At 36.0% G+C, this 21005-nt stretch overlaps 1 protein-coding gene across 7 annotated transcripts in view; it reads right to left on the reverse strand.

Annotated features, from left to right (window-relative positions):
- The window catches only part of LOC112043704 (uncharacterized), a 231573-nt gene that overhangs the window by 30425 nt on the left and 180143 nt on the right, over positions 1 to 21005 (reverse strand). For all 7 annotated transcript variants that reach the window (XM_052882476.1, XM_052882475.1, XM_052882477.1 and 4 more), the window contains one exon: positions 2433 to 2590. In XM_052882476.1, the coding sequence (XP_052738436.1) occupies positions 2433 to 2590 (158 nt within the window). The remainder of the gene's footprint in view (positions 1 to 2432; positions 2591 to 21005) is intronic.

A 21005-nucleotide genomic window follows, 5' to 3' on the forward strand; every position in this document is an offset into this window, starting at 1 on the left:
AACCTCCTTTTTAAACGCTCCAAAGGAGTGTGTGGGCTGATTTGAAATTGAACCTCATTTTATGAAGGCTGAAAGTCTGTCAATTCATGGCTTCCTAACCATAGATATATGGTAATAGATAAGTATGTAAGCCAAATAAGGAGTTAGGTCTCTGGTCACTTTGGAAGCTTTCAATTGTCAAAATTTTCTTGTACTTGCACCGGGATATAATGAGGAATCATGTCTCCCGTCGCCAGGTTCTTAGCTTATAAGCTTATAAGCAGGTGAGTCGTGCTACTTAGCATAGACTGATGAATTTTCAGTCATCTTTCAATGATTTGGCTTTCCTGTCAGAAGCCACCCCTAATTCACACAACTCACCTGCTTATACTCGTAGTCTAACGACTGATCGCCAATATCAAGAACGAAAAAAAATCTTTTAATGAATTATGTCTGGCGATTGATAAGAAATTAAATATCACGTGTCTCAAACCGTGCAGGAAAAACATCGTAAGGAAACCTGCACATAAGTGAAGTTTCTTAATTCTCTGCGTGTGTGTAGTCTGCCAATCCGCATTGGACCAGCGTGGGGGACTATTGGCCTAACCCCCTCTCATTCTGAAAGGAGACTCGAGCTCAGCAGTGAGCCGAATATGGGTTGATACTGATGAAAGTTTGCTTGTATTGTAGGAGGCTATCTCTAGATCTACTAAACCGATTTTAAAAATTCTATTACCACTAGAAAGCCACGTTATCTATGAGTGTCAAAAGCTATATTTTATCCCCGTATTTTCACGCAAACAGGAACTACGCGTGTAAAACCGCGGGGCGTCGACTAGTATAATACATCTGAGAAACGGAACGTAATTGTAAGCAATAAACTTTATTAATCTGTTTATTCTACATCGATGGATTCAACACATTGTATTTCAGATAACAATCTATCTGGTTCAATTATGGCGTACACGAAGCAGTTTACACGTAATATTGATTATAGGTACATCGTTCAGCGCTGGTTGATCATTCCTCTACTATTATGTTATAGCTTACGTAGGAACATTGTATTGCGAAATGGAGCGATCAAAATTCAACATGCTATTTGTGAAGTCGTGCATTTACAGTAACTTCATCGGAAATTTTGTTAAAGTTATTTTAACATGAAAATATCGCGCTAAGTTGGACACTAACTTGGTGTAGATACTTCCCCAACCTACATACATTGAAGCAGCGTGGTGGGTCGAAGTTCTATATCCCCTCTCTCCTATAAGGAGGGCCCTGCCTGGCCCTGTAATGGGCCTTAAAATTAGTTTTGTCAATGGTATTTTGTTTTTATTCTCTACAAATTAGCCGTTGACTATAGTCTCATTTTATGGTAAGTGATGACGCAAACTAAGATGGAAGCGGGATAACTTGTTAGGAGTAGGATCCCAGGACCCCTTTAATACTTTGTATTTTAATTTTTCTCACGAACAAGATAGATAAGAAGAAGAAATAAAACTATGATATTCAAAATACCAGCTCTTAGTTCGATTCGATTTTCATGAGTCTGTATTTACACGTGTATTGATTTTAATACTTTAATTAAAAGCTAACATAAGCTGAAGCTCCTGCAAACTAAGATGGAAGCGGGCTAACTTGTTAGGAGTAGGATGAAATCCACACCTTTTTAATACTTTGTATTTTAATTTCTCATGAAGAAGAAATAAAACTATGATATTCAAAATACCAGCTCTTAGTTTGATTCGATTTTCATGAGTCTGTATTTACGCGTGCATTGATTTTAATAGTTTAATTAAAAGCGAACATGAGCTGAAGCACCTACGGGACATGTTATTTTGATAATGTAAATATTCTGACCTCTTATTCATGAAACTTCGCTATTGTAATCTATTTTTAGACTGAAAATGCGTAAAAGGGACGGATTATCGATGGAACAATAGATATGAATATATTTATTCATACTCATATCTTTTGTTCCATTCAATTCAAAAGAGAATAGAACATTTTTTTTTGTTTTAATAAAAGAATATTTGGCATATTTTAAATATGACCAATATTCCCATTGACCTCCAACTAGTCGGAAAAAACTGTGTTAGAAGTGGGTACGACAATAGACCAACGGAGCGGGGATCGAATCACAACCCCTCGGTGATGAGTCCGACCGCTCTTACCGTTGAGCTATTGAGGCTCTAGTCAGCCTCTCTACTACTAGTAAATTGTGATATGTTAGCTTAAGTTATAAGCTAGAACATTGTGCAAAAAATTACATTACATTATATGTACTTAACATATTAATTTTACATAAAGATTGATTGATTGATTTGTCGCCATTTTAATGTATTATTTAACATGAAATGATATGACTTTTATTATATTAAATCATTGCTTGTATATTCACAAAAAAATAATTAGAAAGTTAGAAAGAAAATGTGTAATAAATATTTAAGTCGTACTTGTCAGGGGGTGCGGCGTGCGGTGGGGGCGCGCTGGGAGGTTTTAAGCTTCGGAAAGCCTTAAGCCACTTGTTCTTCATGCTGCCGGCGGACGAAGACGATAGTTTACGATCCGCAGCCGCTGTACTACTGTCCGCTTTCGCTGCGAACAGCTCCCTCTGCAAACAAAGGCAATTAATTAAAAACGCTGGAGACTGGAGTATTCGGGAAAAATGCCAAGTTTAGTATGGAAGATTTCGTTATTAAGATCTAGATTTTTCCATCCTACGCGATGCGGTATCAGATATAATTGGTTTATCGATTGGCATGGAGTATGCGGCTAAGGTTTCGCTTTTGATTGCTTCGGAACTGATAAATGGGATTTATAAATTTTTAGAATATACCTACTAAATCTATTGCAGTCTTTTAGAAATTACTAAACTAATTAATGAAAATAAGATAACGAAATATTATTTTCATTTCTCATACTCGGAAAGTAGTGTTGTTTTGACCTGAGTATTGGTTGGAAAATGCTGCTTCCCTTCATAGGGAGGGAATAACTCATACAAATTACTTCCCACCTAAGGGCCGGAATGAACTTTAAAATTAGAACTGCTGTCATCAGCTGTGAAGAGTTTTATGTTTTTTTTTTTAATTTGTCCCCAACTAAATTCGGGGACAGGCAAAGATCGTTGACCATACAGCCTGTTCAGACGTCAATGAAGTTCTTGAGGAAAAGTTTTATGTAAAAAATAAAGTAATTATAAAAAAAAATGCTACGGCCATGTGAGTTTCTAAACATCCAGTGTAGCGCAAACTTCTTAATCGGAATAAACCGACAATAACGTGTTGAGTTCCCTAAATAAAATTTGAAAATTTTGCCGTGAGAGACGGACAAAAATATTGCTGCATTTTTAACAAAACTCTTTAATTTTTTAATTCTTCAATATGTTATTGGTATGTTCTTATAATTTCCATATTTTTCTGAACTATTTCACCGCAGTTGGCTCGATTGGCTGCTGATCGAAGCCTAGCTGTCAACGGAAATGCAGCCAGTATTCTTGCCACCACCCACGGGCATGATTTGTATAGTTAATAAGATAAGTTACCTTAAGTAATTATTTCTCAGTAAATATTAAATAGATCAGAAGGTATGTAAGTTAAGTACTTATTTCGTTCGAAAGAAAAGGGCAGACAGGTGCTTAAGCTCTCTAAAGTAAACATAAGAAGAGCGATGCCTTACCGTTGGGGCATAAATAATGGCCGTTTTTATTCCCAGCCCCCAAACAGTGTGATGCAAATTAAGTCATTTACATGCCTTTTTATTTCTTAAGCCTCTGAAACTTTGCGCGTTTACATTTCTTTCAGCAAACGTTTATCAAGAGAAGTATCTGACGCCACTGGACTCAAGTATTAAAACGAATGGCGTTATAAAACGGGCCTGTAATTGCTAGACCATCCTCATTTTATAAAAGCTGAAAGTTTGTCAGTTTTTATAAAATGAGGATAGGTAAGTACGGTTGCCTGTTATGGTGTTTGGACCGTGGTTACTTTGGGAGGTAGCATAGAGGTTTCAATGATCTAGACCTCAACTTTCTATGAATAATGTGTATTTTTTATAATTTCCTCGGCATAATATGAAAGATTATGTAGATATCCCCTCATTGCTTAGCTTCGCAATCCTTCGACAAATACTAATTAAGATGAAACTTTAAGGGTATCTACCAAAGAGTTGTCATGAAGCCAAGTGTTTGGTGTCTGGGGCTATAATCGACTTAAACGACGAGAAAAATATAAAATAATACACTTTATACTGCGATGGTTGAGTGTCTGAATCATTGAAACGTGCTACCCCCAGCAACCATAGTCCAAACTACATAATTAGCTACCCCACTTACATACGATAGAAGCATGATCTGTGATGAATTTTTTATACATTGTTGGGCCCAAATTTTATGAATGATGAGTTAGACCAGGCGCTGTGACTATACTCGACACCAAAGGGAATAACAAAATAATGGACCAATGGACCTCCTGGCGACATGGCAGTTGCATACGTTTTTATAATAAACTACCACATGAAGCTACTGGAATGCCTCTCAAAAAGTTCAAAGTGTTTATTAAACGCAAGCTTTTGGGGAAGGCTTATTATAGTGTTAATGATTATAATAATCATAAAAAAGCTTGGCGTTAAACTGTAATATACGACTGTGTGCTTAGTTTTAAATAAGTTTGTAAAATGGTGGTAAACAAAAAAAAAACCTTGGCTGAGTTTGTTGTGGGCTGTTCTCGGACCAAGGCGCGTTTGGAACCCTCGTAACTTTAGTTTTAAGTTTTCTTATTACCACCATTAAATTAAATTACATTATGACATAATCTTGACCTTTCAAAAGTGCTTGTAAACTAAGCCTAATTGAAATAAATGAATTTTGACTTTGACTTTGACATGCAGATCGTAATCTGTATGCTTTTCTGAGTTCAAAACCGTAAACAGAATGCGGTCTTCAATTGTGCACACGTATTGAGTGTGCACAATTAAAGAGCGCATTCTGTTGACATTCTCATTCTCATGACACCTGGTCTAAGTTACAATGTTCAAATTAGTGTCATTTATTAAATAATAAAATAATAATATCAGTTTGATTGACTGTTGTATATTTAAGATAATAGAATACCTGCATCAAAAATGTACGGTTTCAACAAAAGACACACATTTCAAAAAATATATCCAATGTGTATTGATTTATTAATAATATATGAATTGATAAAATAAAGGATTTCTCGTTTTATTTATTTCTGCGTGCAGGGCCCAAAATGGTCGGTCTCCTATCAGCTTTTATAAAAAGAGGAAGGTTTAGCCATCACAGCCTCTTAGTCTAATAATTTATCTCTTGTTGGTTTCGAGTTTTCCTTAATTACAGTTGGAAGAAATGGCTTTTGGCACTGGAAACAATAACTTATGTAACAGCTTGTTAGAGTCGCACTCCACTGAGAGCCACTTCTTCTAATGACCTGTTCAATGCGGTCGCAGGTGAGCACGTACCTCGTACTCAGGGGCGTAGCTACCGGACTATTACTAGTAGTCCGGACTACAGGCGCCCCTTACGTGAGAAAACAAAAGTTAGTATATATAGAATATAGCATATGTAAATAAATTAGTATATAGTATAAAGGTAGCTAATGTTTGTAACCGACTTCAAAAAACAGAGGAATTTCTCAATTCGACGCTATTCGACGTATGTTCATTTATTTATTTTAATGTCTGTTACCTCATAACTTCGTCATTTCTTAATCAATTTTGAAAATTCTTTTTTTTTGTTTGAAAGAGTATACTTCCAGGTTTGTTCCATTTAATTTTCTTGAAATCGGTTCAATGATTTTGTTTTAAAATGAAAATAACGAAATTGTCCCACTGTGGCACTTTCGCTCACTATGCTAGGACACACTAAAACAGGAAAATAAAATATTTTTAACTAAAAAATTAAACTGACTTGAAAATCAAAAATAAACTAAAAAGCAAAAAAATCATTTTAAATGATTTAATTATAATAAACTTTATTTGTGTTACCCACAAAAATTTTCATTGAATTATGTTCTGGAAAACCTAAATACCCTTTAAAAACCCGTCGAGTTCAAGTGAGTGTTGTCAATAACAAACCTTACTGGAGAGTGGAAGCCCGAAATTAATTATTACAATTTCTTAAAACTAATCATGTTTCATTGAAAATGGAGGATTTTCTAAATAAAAAAATATAAGAAAAATCCAACTTCTTTAATAAGATCCAAAGTTTTCAATAGTAGAAATTCGTTTTGTATTAGGCTTAGGTATCTAGTCAAAGTAGGTGTAAGATTTTTCGAAAAATAAAATATCCATACTAAAATTATTGTAAGTGAATAAAATATACGAAAATAGGTTTGTCTGTCTTTCACCATACACGGTTAAACAGATTTAGATTAATTTCGATGGTGATAAATGAGAATTTGGAGCAGAACATAGGCTACTTTTTAACCCGGAAAAATCCATGGTTGCTTTAAAAAATATTTTGATTAAAAAGAAACAGGAAATCACGCGAACACAGTCGCGAGCGTACGCTAGTTATGTATATTTTGCAGATACCATTCTCCAAGACAATTAATTTTCAGACGGGTTCAACATGTGCTATAGTGCTTTATAGCTATATGACAAGTTTGGTTATAGCTGTGTTTCTATTAGTTACCAACGTAACCCAAGACATGTCACAGACTGATATTGATTACATAATAGGATATTAATTAGTACTATCTAACACGGCACATATTAAGTCCAGTGGCGTAGCTAGGTCACCAAGGGCCCTGCAAAAAATGGGCCCACTTCCTTAGATGGTACGGAGTGGTTAGGTTTTATCAAGTAAAAATTCATCAGCTCATTTTCGATTTTCGAAATTTTTTAATTTAATTTATTTAATTGCGATTTTCTAGTAAGGATTAGAGGGCCTGCTGAGCTTGTGAGCTGAGAATTTAATTCGATTCTGAAAGAGCCACATGAAAGAACACTAACTGTAAAACTGTTAACCTTAATCTTTATGATATTCTTACATGGCTTGAATTAATACATCACCGGTTTAGCTCCGCTTTCAAAGTGATCAGCAGGTAGAACGTAATATGATCTTATTTTTCGCTTTTTAGTTTAGTTGGTACGTTTTATGTTTTTGAAGTCGGTTGTATTTTTTTATTAAATTTTTTTTCTAAGTTCAGTTCGATCGTGATTTTCTGATATGGATTGGCCCGCCATTGACCTCGTCTCTTAACATCTGAGATCGCAGCAAGGACTAATTAGTCAATAAAAGAAATCAGTACCACTAATCCGTAGATTGTATTGTGTACAGGTAACAAACATAATTGTATCTCGATACGGATAATGTTCAACACCCTTGTTACGGCTAACTAATGCAAATGCTACAAATCTCTATAGTGTATACTTGTAGATCCGATTAACTAGTGCAGCGATATTCACGCGTGTTAACATTATTGTCTGCAAATTAAATCTAATTCCACTGGGTCATGTATTGAATCGCAATCAAGGCCTAACTAGTCAACAAAAAAATCAGTAATTGTTTTGTGTATAGGTAACAAAAATAATTGTATCTCATGTTCAACGCCCTTGAAATTCAAAAATTCAAAATTCATTTATTTCAAGTAGGCTCAGTTTACAAGCACTTTTGATACGTCAGTTGACTATTTGTAAAGATTCTACCACCGGTTCGGAAGGCTGGTTCTGCTGAGAAGAAACCGGATAAATACTCAACAGTTGCTCTTTTTAAATTTAACCATACAGTATTATAATTTACAATTGATGACAACATTACAATTTCTTATAGTTTTACTTTCTGTGTGAAGATGGAAGCTGATCCAATGGCCTCCAAGCGCCTTTAACTTTAAGGAACTCATCAATAGTGCAGTAACCTCGACTAAGTAAATGTTTATACACATTGCTTAAAGCTATGCATTGGCAGGTCCATCACAGTCTTGGGGATCTTGGTACGTCTAACTAATGCGAATTCTACAAATCTCTCTATAGTGTATATATCCGATTAACTAGTGCAGCGATATTCACGCGTGTTAACATTATTGTGTCTGCAGATTAAATCTAATTCCACTGGGTCATGTATTGGCACAATATTGATAGAAACCTCTCAAGCGTACCCGCCCCAGTGGCAGTAGCTATTGATTTTCTTGAAAACAATAAAAAGGTTTACAAGAAGTGATCACTAATTTTTATACCAGAAATCTATCCAGATACCAAAAATTGCTTTTGACCCGTCTAAAAGTTTATCCTTGAATTTTGGCTAACCATAGAGGTATGACCATAATTATTGTGACCTAATTAAAACTAACCAGAAATTGGTAGAGTCACTTTTTTGAGATTGTGAGGTTGTTCCAACATACGTCTAAATAAATATAATAATTAAAAAAAAATATTTAACGGCGTTCAGAACCAACATTTCCATGCTCAACGAATTAAAGAGTTTTCGACTATGCTTTTACATATATTGAAGTTCTTTGACCACATCTACGGAAATCAGGGTTCAATTGATCGGTTTATAGTGCAGGGCCTGGTCGAAGGGAAAAGATCCAGAGGGCGATCTCTAACCTAACGGATCTTGAAATCTAGAGGGAGAATCCGATTTAGTCAAGACAGAAACACAATACTCGATGGTAAACTGTTCCCATAATAAAGCCGGTAGGTACGCAATTATGAAGTTTACATCACAGTGGTTTGGAAAGTATTAGTTATCATCATTATCATTAACAACCCATATTCGGCTCACTGTTGAGAAAGAGTCTCACACACGTAGAGAATTAACAAAATTCTCATGTATGCAGGTGCCTGTTTCCTCACGATGTTTTTCCTTCACCGTTTGTGACACGTGATATGTTATTTCTTAAAATGCACATAACTCATAAATTGGAGGTGCATGCAATCGAAGGCAGAAGTCATCCACTGTACTATATCCACTATAGCCACTGGGCTATCACATCACTCAAGAATTTGGTATGTAGCACACACAAACATATGGTAGCACCAAATATCCTAACCTTAATTATGTACGCTCTAAATGTGACTGCATTAAACTTTAAACAAAATTTAAATTTTAATAAGGTACTGATACTGAGAACCTCCGCGAAGAGTGCATATCAATCACTTCAGATTTTAAACAGCCACTGAAGATCACGGCCTTGGAATAAGAGGACATCGATATACTCGATAGTCACATAAGATAAAGAATGCTGTTGTAACGCGTTTAATGCTTGTAAATAAATCTTCTATAGTTATAATAATGAGTAGAGAGGTCAACCCTGTACATCCTACTAATATTATAAACTATTAGTAGGATGAAAAAGTTTGTATGGATGTTTGGATGTTTGTTTGGATGTTTGTTACTCTTTATCGCCAAATCAGCCAAATCGCTTCAGTAGTAGTGACTACTGAAGCGATTTGTCTAAAATTCGGAATGGAAATAGATTTTACTTTGGATTAACACATATGCTATAGGATTAACACATATGCTATAGGATATCTGCATAACAGAGAATTTTCTTAATTCTCTGCGTGTGTGAAGTCTGCCAATCTGCATTGGGCCAGCGTGGTGGACTATTGGCCTAACCCCTCTCATTCTGAGAGGAGACTCGAGCTCAGCAGTGAGCCGAATATGGGTTGTTAATGATTTCGAATTTCGAAGCATTTGCAATCGTAGAAAGAGAATCGACGTGCCACTTGGCTACAGAGACTGGACCGTTATCTGAAGCAACAAAACAAAAAAAGAATTTTTGAAATCGGTCCAGGCGTCTTTGAGTAATCGGTGTACATACATAAAAAAAAAATACCGGCCGAATTGAGAACCTCCTCTTTTTTGAAGTCGGTTAAAAACAGCCTAAGCTAAGAAGGTTCAGTAACCAACTAGGAAATTAATAAAATAAATAGAAACAATTATCCACTGCTACATGTGGTTATTTTGTAGCACAAAAATAGCAACTTTTCCATACAAAAGAAAAACATATTTTTCCATTTATAAGACATATTACGCAGTAAACATTAGACCTTAACTCCAGCGGGATATCCCCAAGGAATAGACTCTACATTACAATCAAAACTGGTATTATGATAAGTAATAGATTTGGGAGAAAATAAGAATAATTTTATGTTTGTTTCGTACTTATTTTTGTATTACTTGATTATAATAACATCGCACAAATAAATTAATGAAAATGTCACACAAAACTTGAATAACTGAATAATCCCAAATGTCAGAATAGCTTCTCATCTTCAATTTTGCTCACATTCAGAATTATCGTACAATGCGTGAAAGTAATTTATCTTAACTTGTTGGTCTTAATACGCAACAACGTATTATTTTACAATGTCAGAAAGAGTTTTTTTAGTAATTATTCTTTAATTGCCGAGAGACGTGATAGCCCAGTGGATATGACCTCTGCCTCCGATTCCAGAGAGTGTGGGTTCGAATACGGTCCGAGGCATGCACCTCCACCAACTTTTCAGTTGTGTGCATTGTATGAAATTGAATATCACGTGTCTCAAACGGTGAAGGAAAACATCGTAAGGAAACCTGCATACTTGAGAATTTTCACAATTCTTTGGGTGTGTGAAGTCTGCCAATCCGCATTGGGCCAGCATGGTGGACTGTTGGCCTAACCCCTCTAATTCTGAGAGGAGACTCGAGCTCTGCAGTAAACCGAATATGGGTTGATAATATTGATAAAGATGCTTCCTCAATAAAAATATATTCGCTAAACTTAATATTAATAAAATATTGCATCGGCGTACTCTAGTACCTAAACCAGTAAACTTAGTAATAAGTACTAAGTCTAGTAGTAAGTAGTAAGTCTAGTAGTAAGTAGTAAGTCTAGTAGTAAGTAGTAAGTACTCTTTGAGACAAATCTCTGTTGGGGAAGTGCTATCGACATTTTTGTTATTGTTGCAAAGGATGGCTCGTATGTTTCGCTCTGAAAGATATACTTGCATGATGGTTGCCGATAAAACACAAGTGATGCTTAACACTTTTACCTCTGACAAGGGGGCAAAGCAAAGTATGCTTTTTATAAAAAAAAAATAATAATATATAGTTTTAAATACTCCTCCAGTGTGCTTAGTGGGAGTTTTCAATATTTTCATACTGTTACTATCGCGTTGACGTAAACGCGAATTTATATGGAATTGGCACAGTTGTACAGTAGTGCCACCAGATTTCAATTCCTTAGAAATTCGCGTTTACGTTAACGCGATAGTAACAGTATCAAACTGCCACTAGGCCCTCTGAGCTTTCATAATACATACGAGTCCTTATATATCCTTGCCTTGCAGTGTCACAATATTCACGGAAGACCGCGGAAAATTACTCGTAAACGGCACTCGCTGTAACACAGGCCACGCACTGTCAAGCATACTGTTAAGTCTGCAGCGCGTTTAACGATGTGGGCAGTAAAACAAATATCGAAATATCGTTATAAGTAAGGTTTCCATATATTTTTACTGCCCATATCCCTAAACGCACTGCAGACTTGCTTGAACGTGTGTGGCTGGCGTTAGCCTCATTTCCTCCAAGTCGTGATAAGTCATGGCATATTTCTTTGAATTTAGTTCACTACGGACTGACCTCGAGCCTACACCATAGCGTGACCCCCACTTCCCGTTTCGGACAGTAGTTCTTTGATAAGAGAATACAATACAACTCACAATATATTTATGTGTACAAGAATTAAATGCCATTCGTGAACTAGAAGATGGATTAGGTAAAAAGTAGGTCTTGAGCCACTACGTGTATGAATTATGTGATTAATCAAATCCAAAGATTCTTTTATAATTCTTAGCTAAATTTATTATAATTGATTAAGGCACGTGTACGTATTATAATTAAAATTGTATTATAGTAATCTCTTCTCTCTCACCAATAGAAGGAAAACAATAGTTTTTATTATTCAGTCTGACAATCCATAGTCGTGTTTGTAATTACAGAAATTAATTTTTAGACGAAACTGAGTTTTACAAAATAAGACTCAGTGTTCCAGTAGTTTATGTGGCTTCACGAGGTCCCTAATTGGGTTATGGGATACTCCTACAGAGCTTTTCTTTTTTCTAACATATTATCTGTTTAAATATTCTCAGTTAGGAAGTTGGTGGTGTTACTGCCCTGCCTCGGAGAGCACGTTAAGCCGTCGGTCTCGGTCATTATCATTAACATCTGATAGTGATTATGGCTGTAAACTTGACACTAGCTGACGTCGCGTGGTTTTACCCGCGTGGTTCCCATTCCTGTAGGAATACGGGGATGAAACAGTCTATAGCTTGCCTCGATAAATGGACTATCTAACATTGACAGAGTTTTTCAAACCGGACCAGTAGTTCCTGAGATTAGCACGATCAAGCAAATAAACAAACTAACAATTCAGCTTTATAATATTAGTATAGATTATCACTCCCACAAAACGCTGACCTAAAAGTAAATAAAAATGTAGTTACCATTATATTTGTTGTTATTATAAATCTGTTTGCATGTTCATTAATTAATTCATAAAGTAGGTTGGTAGATGGATTAACGAAATTAGAATGAAAGCGAAAAGAAACGATTTCTAACAACTTCACGAACAGGATCGCGATTCGTGTCAAGCGCAAATAAAGGCCCGCAGTATAAAGCCTCTTAATAAATCTTATCTACGTTGAATAGCCGGAGGTAAGGGGTTATCTGCAATTCTATTCCTTTTTAACTCCCAACTGCGTATAAAGTTTCGACCATTGTCATTGTCTGATGGCAGATTAGGTCTATAGCCATTGAAAAGGATTTTTTTAGTATAAATGAAACATCTGTTCCATAGTTCGGTTTACTGGTTTAAATTAAAACATTTTAGATTTCGCATGCTATTTATTTTTAGTATTAAGTATAAACTTTTAGTTCGAATTGAATAGTTTATTTTTGTGTTCGATAGTCCATTTATCAAGGAAGGCTCCTAGGCTAAATAGCGTCGCTACGACCAATAGAGCAGAGCGTTAATAAAAATTGTCGCAAAAACGTAAAAATTGCCTTCGCTGCGTAAATCATCTATGATACATGAATTAGAAAAACGCTATTTATACAGAACTATTCTGTATCTTCAATAGTTAAAATAAGACAAATTGTACATATAGTTAAATATAAAACTGCTTGGATACTTCTGGTTTATATTTTTTGCTTCTGTATAATATAAGCTTTCCAGTGGGAATGAAAAGAGACCTTTTTTGTTTAGCCTTCTTTTATTTCTCGAGTTACAACTGACCACTTCATTGTAGAGAAATGGGTCTATTTGTTAAAACGTTTGACTAACACGAGTTCTCTTTAGAAAATACGGAATACTGCAATTAAGCATAAACGCTGTACTTAGACCAACGCTTAAGTTAATTAATTAAAAGTAGGTACCTAATCTCTGGTTGTTAATCAATCTTAGTATAATATCATAGTAAGTAATATTTTTTAATAGATATCGGTGTTCTTCTTCTATTTAAAGAGTCGTGATAGCACAGTGGATATGACCTTTGCTTCGGAGGGCGTAGGTTCGAATCCGGTTCGGGACATACACCTCCAACATTTCAGTTATGTGCATTTTAAGAAATTGAATATTAGTGATAGGATGAAACCTATACCTAAGACCTTTCTTAATTCTCTGGAGGTGCATGGCCCGGACCGGATTCAACCCTACACCCTCCGTCATCGGAGTCAGAGGTCATACCCACTGGGCTATCACGACTCTTGTAAATATTGGATAGAAGCAGGTGTTAATTTGCGGAATTCTTCATGAATAGATAATAATTTATTTATTTTGCTATCATCCGCGAAAAGCCGACGAACCCCTGCGACAACGTCACCCAGGTCCGACAACATACTATCTACGTAGGTACGTTTTACCATAGTTGTAATGCTAGCCACTGACCATCCGATAAGCCCACATGCCTGCAGCGCTAACGATTCGACGTCCATTAAATCTGATCGTGTGTTGGTCGCGATGTTCATGACATCATGCCGATCGCGACCAACACACGATCAGTGAGTGAGCTTACTTGATCATCAGTGGCTGACTTTACATACGAGTATGTATTATGTGGTTATACAGAGATCGCATAACAAATGAGATCAATTGATTTATTACTGATTTCACTTCTTTATTTCTTTAAAAATTTCACAGTTCACATTTAATATTTTGCCTCTCAACGTTACAGATTACTCCCGAGACCGAGACCCCAAGGAGAAGTGGATAACAATAATGAAAATATTACTTTGTCACCAAACGAAAACAAATAGAACAAAGATTGAACGAGTTTTCACTATTTGTGCTATTTGTGCACTCAGACAAAAGTTATTTATATGGAAATAAGTTGGCGAGTAAAGAATAAACACATAATAGAAAGATGCGAACAAATAACAGTGATGTTTGTTTGTGGTTACTGTTAAAATTGGGAGCAATTTGCTCGCTGTCTAAAATCGACTTCAGGTTCTATTGAATCATACCTACATAATGAATCTGTAGTAGGACTTATGGATAAGCTTTTTTCTTTTTGAATGAAAAGTTAGCAGCGGCGAAGAGTCCTATACAAGCCGATTCCCGACGGGTTACCTTTTAAAAACCCATACATACATATTCATTATCGTAATGATTATGTATACCTATAGATGTATCATGCGATATGAATTTCCTTTTTTTTGGGACGGCTTATCTTCGTTAAAATTCCATCCTTCGCCGCTGCAAGTTAGTCATTGACTGCGATCACTTGATGTTACGCGACGATACTGTCTAACGATGTTAACTTGGAAGAAGTAGGTACAAGTTTATTTACTTACTAGCGGACGCCCGCAACTTCGTCCGCGTGGAAATCAATGTACACTTTCAAGCCGTATTTCACCACTTTCGAGTTTGAAAAAATTGTATGCCATGCCATCAAACTGTAACTCTAAAAATGAAGGACTTTCCATATCTCCTCTTCTTATTTTATTAACCTTCTCCGTATTATGGTCTTAAACCGTGCCAAGTTTAATTTGAATTCATTCAGTAGTTTTAACGTGATGCCCGAATAACAAAAAAAAACGTACAGACGGACAAAGAAATCGAAAATATATATATATATAGCTTCAGTATCGATTATATAATGCCCCCCAATAAAAAATTTCAAAATATCTTCAATGTAAAGAATGTACAAAATGTACAGAATTCGTGTTATAAGTATAGATTTTAATATACGCTGCATACCGGAATGCTATAACGCTTAGGCAATAACGGAAACTCAGCTCTACTTGGGCATATCTCATCATTACAAGTTAACAACCCCCGGCTCACCGCTGAGCACGAATCTCCCCTCAGTAAGAGAGGGGTTATTCTAATATACACCACCACACTGGCCCAATGCGGATTGGCAGACTTCACACACTTAGAGAATAAAGAAAATTCTCAGGTATGCAGGTTTCCTTACGATGTTTTTCCTTCACCGTTTGAGACATGTTTATTAAGCTTTTGTATCCGCAGGCGAAAGCTTTTATCGTCGAGTCTCGTTGGAGTCCTTGTTAATTGAATCAAGATAAACAATATCACGTTTCAAGGAACAGCTGTACGTACATTTCCAGTTTGCAAAACTAAAGAGGACATGTTTGAGCTCTATGGAAAATCCGGTACCCATATTATATTCGGTTATTTACCAATTTATATTGATATTTCCATCTTTCTACCTAGATTACTATTAGTGCCATGAAGTTACGTAGAGCAATTCTTGTATGTTTTATTAAAAACGGCATTACGGCATTACGGTTATTAATTTGACGGCCTCCGTGGCGCAGTGGTATGCGCGGTGGATTTACAAGACGGAGGTCCTGGGTTCGATCCCCGGCTGGGCCGATTGAGGTTTTCTTAATTGGTCCAGGTCTGGCTGGTGGGAGGCTTCGGCCGTGGCTAGTTACCACCCTACCGACAAAGACGTACCGCCAAGCGATTTAGCGTACGATGTCGTGTAGAAACCGAAAGGGGTGTGGATTTTCATCCTCCTCCTAACAAGTTAGCCCGCTTCCATCTTACTCCATCATCACTTACTTAAAAAAAAAAAACATTTTTAACTAAATTATAATTAAACTAAAGGATGATAATAAATTTAATTTTTATGATTGTATTTTTTTATATATATATTTTTTTAAATGTAACGAAAACTGGGTCTATTTCACTTTAGAACACCAAAGCAACTGTACTTTATTTTAATTTTTAAATTAGTAAAAAAATTACCTGTCTACATTGAAAAAGAAAAACGTATTCCCAAGTCTTTCGAATTACAAAAATACAATACGAGTATTATATGTCTAGTTACTATCTACGTTATTAGATTAATGTTGAAAGCTTAAATGAAAAAATGATTAACTACTAAAAAGAACAAGAGAATTAGAATGGAACGTTTCAATTATTATATGATTTAATATTACTATGTTGTTCTAAAACCTAGAAAAGTCAAATCTGGTATAAGTATTACCTGGGAATTGGAAGATCCAGGGCGACTAATCATCGTGAGTCCTTTTGATGTAATGAGATAAATTTATTTCTAGGAGTTGATCGATTTATTCACTCAACAAACACCAGTAAAATAATGAAAAATATATTGTTTAATTCTTATATTATGTCACGAATGGAATAGAACATAGGTTAAAATAATTGTCAGTTTTAAAAGCTTGGTTTGTAAAGTTTCTGTTTTATTCTATCAAAAGTCACTAGAAATATATTTCTTGAATAAATATTTCACAACATACGAGTACGACCATTTCATTTAGTTACGTACACCGATATGATTTATTGCACTGCAAGTTAGCTGAGGTTTCAGCGGCCGAGTCGGTAAATCCACTTAACGAGTCTTCAGTATCATAAAGTAAGAACAACGTTGGAAGCTTTATTAGATTGTTAGATGTTTTGCAGCGGAATTTGTAGACGTTGTAGGGGCGCCCCCAGGAGATCGTTCATCCGCTGAGTGTCGAATTTAAATATCTATGCGAGAATTCGACACTCATGATCGTAGCGTGATGAAAAGTATACTATAACCTGCCCAGGAGTATGAAGAATAATAATTGTACCAAGTTTCGTTAAAATCCATCGAGTAGTTTTTGTTTCTATAACGAACATACAGACAGATAGAAAGACAGACAGACAGACAGAAAGACAGACAACAAACAAAAATTTTAGTGACTGCATGTTTGGCATCTGTGTCGATCACTAATCACCCCCTGATAGTTATTTTGAAAATATATTTCATGTACAGAATTGACCTCTCTACAGATTAATTATAAGTATAGATATATAATCAGCAGTTTTTCTATCCAAAAATCAAAATGTGTCTATTTATCTATTAATTTAATTTATTTATGTATATTATACGATTTCTGTAGACGTGTGATTTTCCAAGTTAAGCAAATAATCTAGAAACCTCATTAGTTCAAGGATATAGAGGGTGAACTGAAATACGAAAGTCTTAGAGGCTTAATACCGGCAAGTTTCGACAGCACAGGTGAATATTAGTAGCCATTTTGAACTATGAATTCTAAGTAAGTAACTACGTAGGTAAGTCATGTATTTCGTGATTAAAGAAACCATTACTGAGACGATTAGGTTCAAATTGTTCTTATTAAGGTAAGGGGTTGTTTGTCATGACCTCTTTTGTTAGAAAACATGTTATTAGATTAATAAGAGTTAGATACAATAAATGCCCTCTCGTACCTACATCTCGAACGCGAGCCTTCTAAACTCAATAATTGGGTATCTATAATATGGTATGGTATGGTAGTGGCGTGCACATGGTTTTCAACTAGGGTAAGCACTATACGTACAAATTGCACAAAATCAAAAATTCGTCCTCCAATGCGGGTATACAATGAGTCCTCATCCCCAGAACATAAGCTGTGCACATTTGCATATATGGAGGGCACGGCACTTGGTGGTTACAAACTTTCAGACTTCATAAATTGAGGTACGTTTGGTTATCGCAGGCTCTTAGTCGTTAAGAGGTATCTCCTATAAGTTTCTTACTATTTTGCATACCTGATGGAACTAATAAGGAACCCTTCATAAGGTTGGGTAAGGTTATCATTAAGTTTAGACAATAAGTATGTAATTATACAAGAAAGTATCACCATAACGCTGGCGGTAGATCAGTATGTCCCCAAAGACGAAAAAGCTTTTGTAGAGTTGGGTGTACTTTTCTCTAACAAGGTGCTCTAGACCCACATGGGCCTAGTCGTACCAATGCATAAGTCCAAGCAATGTGTTAAAAAAAATTACTCGAGGTACTTTAGTCGAGGTTACTACACAAATTGATGAAATTCTTAATGATACCTAGAGATACTTGGAGGCCATTGGATCAGCTTCCACTTTAAGACAGGAAGAACAAAATGAAAAAATTGTAATGATATAATGAGGATTGTACCTAATGATATGTACCTATGAATGATTTTATTAATAAAAAGAGCAACTGTTAAGTTTCTTGCTGGCTCTTCTCTGCAGAACATACCTTTCGAACCGAAGAGTCTTTACAAATAAGTACTTAGTCAAACTTGTCGCTTGTAGCCTTCATTTAATAAATGAATTGTGATTTTGAATAAATAGCAATTTTACTAGAAAACCACCGAATCATGACCTCACAAAAAACACCGACTGAAAGTCAGCCCAGTTAATATTTAGGTGGGTATGTTAAAGCAATGAACCTTGAACTTACATCATTAAAATATGCCTGTTCAAGACGTTGTCTCGTTTTGTTCGCTTTGCTATAATCTGGAAGACTTGATTGTCGTCGCATACGCATCCTCTGTTCCCGTTCCATAGTCATCAGATCAGACTTTTGTGACAATACCAAATAATGCAAACGATGAACTATGTCCATTTTTGTATCAAAAGTTAAAAAAATATCGTAATATTTTCAGCGTAGATTTATAAAAGTTCCTAACGACCAATTAGCTTTCAAAACAACACGTTTATGCAAAATTAATTGAGTTGATTCACGTTGTCAAAATATTTTTTGAATGTAAAAAAGAGCGCCACTAAAAATGAAATGAAGATGAAAAAGGGAAAAGTTTGTTTAACCACTTGGCAACACTCACTTTTATTTTTTTTTAATTAAAACGGACACCACAAAACACGAAGTCTAGTTAAAAGTACTAGGGGACCATAGCGGAGAAAGCGGTTAGCCCGAAGCCGGGGGCGGGCGGCGTTCGACTGAGCCGGGCGGATGTAGTTTCCCTTTGCCTCCGACGTTTCCCGGCAACCGATTGCCAACAACACGATCTTTTCGCCCGTGAATATACTCATTCCGACAAATCACTTTTATATCTCATTTGTGGTTTTATTCTCAGAAAATCAGATTTACTCGTATACCAAACATTTCTTTCGATAACTTTCTAGATAATAATTATTTTATTCAGCCCAATTTTTGGATAAACGGTATCTAGTACGAATCCTTAGTTAATTGAGTGAAACAAAATGCCGAAATTGATATAATTATGAATGCGATAACCTATGCTACTTATTTAATAAATACTGACTTAATATTTCAATATAGGGTTATTAATAGGCCCTCAAGATGAGTTGGGACGTAGTTTGACGTGTTAATATTCTCTAGGGTCCATTAATGTGGCAGATGATAATAATAATCGTTAACGATGGAACTACTGTAGATACTCGTATTAGATAAGACGGGTAGGTAATATGTTACCTACATTATATTGTAAACAGATGCCCATATACTCATCTTTGTAACAGTGTCTAGTAGTTACATATCTATTTAACTATGTTTTAAAAGTATCTAGGTATTTACTAGCGGACGCCAGCGACTTCTCAAATTCGAAGTAGGTACTCGTAAGTCAAGGATTTTTACGGGATAGAAAGTAGCCTCATCATCATTCATCATTATCAAACCATATTCGTCTCACTGCTGAGCTCGAGTCTCCTCTCAGAATGAGAGGGATTAGGCCAATAGTCCACCACGCTGGCCCAATGCGGATTGGCAGACTTCACAACGCAGAGAATTGAGAATTCTCTGGTATGAAGGTTTCCTCACGTTATTTACTCACGCTTAAAATGCACACAACTGAAAAGTTGGGAGTAATAAACAAAATACAATTATTTTAAAAACTCCCACCAGCCAGATCTGGACCAATTAAGAAAATCGCAATCTGCCCAGCTGGGGATCGTACCCAGGACCTCCGTTTTGTAAATCCACCGCGCATACCACTGCGCCACGGAGGCCGTCAAAATTAATAAATCAAACATAACTGAAAAGATAGAAGTGCCTGCCCTGGACCGTATCCGAACCTACGCCCTCCGAATCGAAGGCAGAGGTCATATCTACTGGGCTTACAAAAGCTCAGTACTTCTTATTCCGACCCAGGACCTCGTGATCCCAAGCCACAAGACTAACTACTAAACCAACGGGGTATTGTTGATACGGAACCCCAAAAAGTTATCGCAGGCTAAGTACCTATACCTCTCATTTTTTGTCACATGCCAGCCTATGGAATAAACAGGAAAACAAGTTCTGATTGCGACCCCCGAGTTGGAAGTACCTACTCACCTGTCGATGAGTAAATGGAGGCGTTGGACCGTGAATTAACATGCGACACGTTTTCTTTTTTACCTACAGTCACGTTTTTCAGGTTTGCTTGCGTAATGTTAAAAATCAGAGATGTTTATCGTTGCTGCCTACACTTAAGGAATTAGGTAGATGGACTACACTTTATGACTTAGATGGACTACTCTTTAGGACTAGGGTAGACTACTCTTTAGGACTTAAGATAGACTATATTTTAGGACTTAAGACAGACTACACCTTAGGACTTAGATGGACAACCGGCTTGGTAGTCTAGTAGTTTATAGTTAGCCTAATTATGTGATTTCGGATCACGAGTTTGAAGGAAGTTTAAGAGCGCTGAGGTTCTTACAAATGACTAACGACATATTATATACTAATCTCTTGACGAGAAATAAACATATTTTGGCTGGTGGGAGGCTTCGGCCGTGGCTAATTACCACCGCATCTATCTTAAATTCCATCATACAATTAGG

This window comes from Bicyclus anynana, chromosome 7, assembly GCF_947172395.1.
Source record: "Bicyclus anynana chromosome 7, ilBicAnyn1.1, whole genome shotgun sequence".
Lineage (NCBI taxonomy): Eukaryota > Metazoa > Arthropoda > Insecta > Lepidoptera > Nymphalidae > Bicyclus > Bicyclus anynana.